At 43.1% G+C, this 7500-nt stretch overlaps 1 protein-coding gene across 1 annotated transcript in view; it reads right to left on the bottom strand.

Moving 5' to 3' along the window:
• phex (phosphate regulating endopeptidase homolog, X-linked) overlaps window positions 1-7500 on the bottom strand; it is a gene marked incomplete at its 5' end in the record, with an annotated part of 41418 nt that overhangs the window by 28976 nt on the left and 4942 nt on the right. The window contains 3 exons of the mRNA XM_083655792.1: window positions 1239-1322; window positions 1599-1760; window positions 5013-5069. Of these exons, the coding sequence (XP_083511918.1) occupies window positions 1239-1322; window positions 1599-1760; window positions 5013-5069 (303 nt within the window). The remainder of the gene's footprint in view (window positions 1-1238; window positions 1323-1598; window positions 1761-5012; window positions 5070-7500) is intronic.

The following is a 7500-nucleotide window of genomic DNA, read 5'->3' as shown; positions in this document are numbered from 1 at the left end:
GCGCACACCAAGATACCAGAAGACCACTGCAGTATAGGTTGACATGTCTAGTACACACAAACTCACACAGCATGAATCAGGTGCATACAAATGTTTTAAGGCGATTGGATTTTTGTCATTATAGCCTTGTGAGGGCATGAAGGTGCAACAATAGAGGTGCACTGAACTCAGTTGAAACTTCTAGCGAGCTTGTCTCCCCTTTGCAGATCACTCTGTCTCCCACACAGTGTTTAAAAGTCTAGTCATAGATGAGAGCAGGGATCTAATAATAAAGTTGCTCTTTAGTTTATACGACAAGTGTTGCTGGAGTTCTGACCTCTTTAGACCTTCCCCATGCACCTTGAAAGTAGGTGAAGTTGTGCTGGAAACCCCTCCCTGCTTCTACAGATGAGAGCATTGTCATCTTCACTATAAAAGCAAGATTACAGGTATTACAAACCAAGTGTAATCTTTCCATCTGGCTTCCCAAAAGTCATGTAACTTACTGTAAACATCATGAGAAACCATGTCTCACATCCTGAATGATTGCCATGCATACTACAGGTTGCCATACACCCCAGATGTTATTGTTGTCCATGAAGATCTTAAGGAGGTGTGACTGTACTTTTAGACTACAGCCTAGGAGGAAGCCTTTCTAACTAAGATGCTGAAATATCAACAGCTGGAGCAGACCACTTCACAGCCAGGCTACAGGTGTAAACTTTTTGTTTTCATATTTGGCAGCCTGGGTCATGTGCACAAGCTGGTTGTGAGAGGCCTTCAGATGGCTGGTCTTCCCCTGAACTGGATACTATCTGTTCTCTTGCACACCATTCTTTTTCTTTGTGAGGATGCAGTCTCACAGAAAATTGTAAAATAGCAACATTTTGGACCAACGTTGCTATGTTACAATTTTGGCTCGAAAATTGTAAAATGGTAACGTTCTGAGATCTTAGGGTTAGGGTTAGGGTAGGGGGAGGGGTTAGAAACTCCGTAAACCACGCCCACCCCTGTAGAACCAAATTGTAACATAGCAACGTTGCTATTTTACAATTTTTTTGGAGATCGGGTTGAATGTGGGTGCCAATAACACACTTACTGTATGTAACTGACTTCTAATATTTGACTCAATTTCTAGTGTTTATTTCCTTTGTATGCTTGTATTTATGTGGACATAAATAAGTAATTTAAGTGATTGTGTATGTGTGTGTGTGTGTGTGCGTGCAGTGTGTGTGTGTGCCTGCGTGTATCTGACTCACTCTCATTCATGCAGGAGCGGTAGAGGATCTTGGCCTTGGTCACTGCCTCCAGTTCGTCCATGTCTGAAGGAGCTTCCAGTAACTCTGACACAGAAAGACAGAATCATATTCGTCGTAATCTCACACTGAATCAGTTATAGGCTCCAGTATCCACATGTTTATCAATGATTGTATTGTCGGGACATGAAATAAACGTATAAACATGCACACACGAGCACACACACACACACACACACACACACACACACACACACACACACACACACACACACACACACACACACACACACACACACACACACACACACACACACACACACACACACACACACACAGACACACAGACACACACACACACACCTTTGAGTCGGATGTCGACGTGTTGTCGTAACCAGGGGTAGATGCCATAGGAGGAGGAGTCTTCAGGGATGGGGTTTTCATTTAGCCAGCCCCCGCAGGAGAAAGCATAGAAGTCCTCACAGGGGGGTACGGAGCGGTCCAGTTTACTCAGAATAGAGCCCGCTACAGAGCAAAACACAGTGACTCTGAACAGAATAGAGCCCGCTACAGAGCAAAACACAGTAACTATGAACAGAATAGAGCCCACTACAGAGCAAAACACAGTAACTATGAACAGAATAGAGCCCACTACAGAGCAAAACACAGTCACTATGAACAGAATAGAGCCCACTACAGAGCAAAACACAGTGACTCTGAACAGAATAGAGCCCGCTACAGAGCAAAACACAGTAACTATGAACAGAATAGAGCCCACTCCAGAGCAAAACACAGTCACTATGAACAGAATAGAGCCCACTACAGAGCAAAACACAGTAACTATGAACAGAATAGAGCCCACTACAGAGCAAAACACAGTCACTATGAACAGAATAGAGCCCACTACAGAGCAAAACACAGTCACTCTGAACAGAATAGAGCCCACTACAGAGCAAAACACAGTGATTCTGAACAGAATAGAGCCCACTACAGAGCAAACACAGTCACTATTAACAGAATAGAGCCCACTACAGAGCAAAACACAGTCACTCTGAACAGAATAGAGCCCACTACAGAGCAAAACACAGTCACTCTGAACAGAATAGAGCCCACTACAATGATTCTGAACAGAATAGAGCCCGCTACAGAGCAAAACACAGTCACTATGAACAGAATAGAGCGCACTACAGAGCAAAACACAGTCACTATGAACACAATAGAGCCCACTTCAGAGCAAAACACAGTCACTATGAACAGAATAGAGCCCACTACAGAGCAAAACACAATGATTCTGAACAGAATAGAGCCAGCTACAGAGCAAAACACAGTCACTCTGAACAGAATAGAGCCCACTACAGAGCAAAACACAATGATTCTGAACAGAATAGAGCCCACTACAGAGCAAACCACAGTGATTCTGAACAGAATAGAGCGCACTACAGAGCAAAACACAGTCACTCTGAACAGAATAGAGCCCACTACAGAGCAAAACACAGTGATTCTGAACAGAATAGAGCCCCCTACAGAGCAAAACACAATGATTCTGAACAGAATAGAGCCCGCTACAGAGCAAACCACAGTGATTCTGAACAGAATAGAGCCCACTACAGAGCAAAACACAATGATTCTGAACAGAATAGAGCCCACTACAGAGCAAAACACAGTCACTCTGAACAGAATAGAGCGCACTACAGAGCAAACACAGTAACTATGAACAGAATAGAGCGCACTACAGAGCAAAACACAGTCACTCTGAACAGAATAGAGCCCACTACAGAGCAAAACACAGTCACTCTGAACAGAATAGAGCCCACTACAGAGCAAAACACAGTGATTCTGAACAGAATAGAGCCCACTACAGAGCAAAACACAGTCACTATGAACAGAATAGAGCCCACTACAGAGCAAAACACAGTAACTATGAACAGAATAGAGCCCACTACAGAGCAAAACACAGTGATTCTGAACAGAATAGAGCCCACTACAGAGCAAAACACAGTCACTCTGAACAGAATAGAGCCCACTACAGAGCAAAACACAGTGATTCTGAACAGAATAGAGCCCCCTACAGAGCAAAACACAATGATTCTGAACAGAATAGAGCCAGCTACAGAGCAAAACACAATGATTCTGAACAGAATAGAGCCCCCTACAGAGCAAAACACAATGATTCTGAACAGAATAGAGCCCGCTACAGAGCAAACCACAGTGATTCTGAACAGAATAGAGCGCACTACAGAGCAAACCACAATGACTCTGAACAGAATAGAGCGCACTACAGAGCAAACCACAGTGATTCTGAACAGAATAGAGCCCACTACAGAGCAAAACACAGTCACTCTGAACAGAATAGAGCCCACTACAGAGCAAAACACAATGATTCTGAACAGAATAGAGCCCACTACAGAGCAAACCACAGTGATTCTGAACAGAATAGAGCCCACTACAGAGCAAAACACAGTCACTCTGAACAGAATAGAGTGCACTACAGAGCAAAACACAGTCACTCTGAACAGAATAGAGCCCACTACAGAGCAAAACACAATGATTCTGAACAGAATAGAGCCCACTACAGAGCAAACCACAGTGATTCTGAACAGAATAGAGCCCACTACAGAGCAAAACACAATGATTCTGAACAGAATAGAGCCCACTACAGAGCAAACCACAGTGATTCTGAACAGAATAGAGCCCACTACAGAGCAAAACACAATGACTCTGAACAGAATAGAGCGCACTACAGAGCAAAACACAGTCACTATGAACAGAATAGAGCCCACTACAGAGCAAACCACAGTCACTATGAACAGAATAGAGCCCACTACAGAGCAAAACACAATGACTCTGAACAGAATAGAGCGCACTACAGAGCAAAACACAGTCACTCTGAACAGAATAGAGCGCACTACAGAGCAAAACACAGTCACTATGAACAGAATAGAGCCCACAGAGCAAACCACAGTCACTATGAACAGAATAGAGCCCACTACAGAGCAAAACACAATGACTCTGAACAGAATAGAGCCCATTACAGAGCAAAACACAATGACTCTGAACAGAATAGAGCCCACCACAGAGCAAACCACAGTCACTATGAACAGAATAGAGCGCACTACAGAGCAAAACACAATGACTCTGAACAGAATAGAGCCCACTACAGAGCAAACCACAGTCACTATGAACAGAATAGAGCCCACTACAGAGCAAAACACAATGACTCTGAACAGAATAGAGCCCACTACAGAGCAAACCACAGTGATTCTGAACAGAATAGAGCCCACTACAGAGCAAACCACAGTGATTCTGAACAGAATAGAGCGCACTACAGAGCAAAACACAATGACTCTGAACAGAATAGAGCCCACTACAGAGCAAACCACAGTGATTCTGAACAGAATAGAGCCCACTACAGAGCAAAACACAATGATTCTGAACAGAATAGAGCCCACTACAGAGCAAACCACAGTGATTCTGAACAGAATAGAGCCCACTACAGAGCAAACCACAATGATTCTGAACAGAATAGAGCCCACTACAGAGCAAACCACAGTGATTCTGAACAGAATAGAGCCCACTACAGAGCAAAACACAATGATTCTGAATGGAATAGAGCCCACTACAGAGCAAAACACAGTCACTCTGAACACAATAGAGCGTGAGCACCAGATATTTATCACAGGAGAAATATCTGGTTACAGCGCTGACACATAAAGCTGTTGGTTAATGGGAAAGTTATAACTGTTGGAGCATTGCCAGCAGTTTGCTGCCTCTTCTCACCTGCCTCAATGCATTCTGGGGTTATGCAGAACTCCTCCTGATTGGTTCTTTGAGCGACTGAGGAAGACAGAGAGGTTTGATGATGAAGCTTGACGATTAAAATGTGACATCAGAGTTTGGCAGTTATACAGTTACCAAAACAGGTGTTGTTTTTGTTGTTTATTTGTTTATTAAAAAGGATCGCCATTAGCTGACGCCTAGGCGTTGTTGTTGTTTTTACATTTAGGTTACATGCATGCTCTTTTTCAGCAGCACCCTGCTTCACATTCATACACACATAACAGTCTTCTACTGCTGACCACTGAGCAGCTCCAAGGGATGGGAGGGGTTACAGGTTAATTGCCTTGCTCAGTGGCAACTCAACAGTAGTTGTTGAGGAAGGGGAGAGCAAGCAACACAATCCAAAAGTTGCTATAGTCCAATTTGCTATAGAGCCGAGCGACCAGGGACATGTCTGAACTTTTCACAGTCAACAACAGACAGATTCCCACGTTTCCGTGTTCCCCGATTTTGTCTTTTTTGGTTCCACACGGCCAGTGCAAAATGGAAGAACTGTCCCAAAAAAGCATTCAGAACTCTGCAGTTTGATTTAACTTGAATTTTTCTGTTTATTTTTGATGACCTAATTAGTGTTTGCAAGCTAGCATTAAAACACTACATTAATGTTATAAAATCCAATACCAAGCCACAATTACCTCGCAAGTAAGTCAAAGGTTAACAGCAGTCCCAAGTCCCACTGAAGCAAGCCAAGTCACGTTAACTTCAGTTTTATGCTATGAACATTTGCTTTGATTTTGATTTGATTTAGCAGAGAATACATAAATACAGAAAGCAGTGGATAGTGCTGGGAGAGAAGGGAAGCCCAGGGGGATTATACAGAGTCTCCCATCATGAGTAAATCATACATCATACAAGAGAAAATACATACAAAAAACCATGGCTCATGCCACAATCAGCCCTTCTTTAGCTGCACCCTAAAAGCTGTCAGAGAAGTTGAAGACTTCAACAACAGAGATGGAGTTCCAAACTTTGGGACCTCTAAATTTGATACAGAACTCCAAATGAAAGTCAGATGAGTGGCTATAAAGTTTATGATGGGAAACTGGAAGATTATATTTACAGTTTAAGAATTTGAACATGAACATGCATATTTGGAAGACATTAGTCTTATCAATTGTCAGCAATGGGAAATCATTTTCAAGAATCTCTTTTGGATGACAAGTGGTTTTTACAGTGCAAGGTACACTGCTGAACAATATATTGAATTCAAACTGAATATATGAAATAATGCAATATGTTTACTTTACCTTCACAAATGTTGCAATATGGGCACTTATAATCCATGTATAATACACACAATCAAGGCGTGAAGTAGAGAGATTGGTTAATTATCAGTGAGAAGTCCAAAAAGAAACATTCCCACAATCTTCTATTGATTAAAACGGGGTACAGTTGATACTATACTACTGGCTGCACTCTGACACAGTAATCAGTTGATACTAAAGGTAAAGGTAAAGTCCCACTGATTGTCACACACCTGAGTGTGCGAAATGTGTTCTCCGCATTTGACCCATCCCCTGGGGGAGCGGTGAGCGGCAGCAGTGCCGCGCTTGGGAATCATATGGTGATCTAACCCCCCAATTCCAACCCTTTGATGCTGAGTGCCAAGCAGGGAGGCAAATGGGTCCCATTTTTATAGTCTTTGGTATGACTCGGCCGGGGATCGAACTCACAACCTCCCAGTCTCAGGGAGGACACTCAAACCACAAGGCCACTGAGCTGGTTATACTATACTACTGGCTGCACTCTGACACAGTAATCAGTTGATACTGTAGTACTGGGTGCACTCTGACACAGTAATCAGTTGATACTGTACTACTGGCTGCACTCTGACACAGTAATCAGTTGATACTGTACTACTGGCTGCACTCTGACACAGTAATCAGTTGATACTGTAGTACTGGCTGCACTCTGACACAGTAATCAGTTGATACTGTACTACTGGCTGCACTCTGACACAGTAATCAGTTGATACTGTAGTACTGGCTGCACTCTGACACAGTAATCAGTTGATACTGTAGTACTGGCTCCACTCTGACACAGTAATCAGTTGATACTGTACTACTGGCTGCACTCTGACACAGTAATCAGTTGATACTGTAGTATTGGCTGCACTCTGACACAGTAATCAGTTGATACTGTACTACTGGCTGCACTCTGACACAGTAATCAGTTGATACTGTAGTACTGGCTCCACTCTGACACAGTAATCAGTTGATACTGTACTACTGGCTGCACTCTGACACAGTAATCAGTTGATACTGTAGTACTGGCTCCACTCTGACACAGTAATCAGTTGATACTGTACTACTGGCTGCACTCTGACACAGTAATCAGTTGATACTGTAGTACTGGATCCACTCTGACACAGTAATCAGTTGATACTGTACTACTGGCTGCACTCTGACACAGTAATCAGTTGATACTG

Source organism: Poromitra crassiceps (genome assembly GCF_964638095.1).
Source record: "Poromitra crassiceps genome assembly, chromosome: 2".
Taxonomy (NCBI): domain Eukaryota; kingdom Metazoa; phylum Chordata; class Actinopteri; order Beryciformes; family Melamphaidae; genus Poromitra; species Poromitra crassiceps.
The sequence above is the reverse complement of the archived record's forward strand: the minus strand, read 5'-3'. Positions and strand labels throughout refer to the sequence as shown.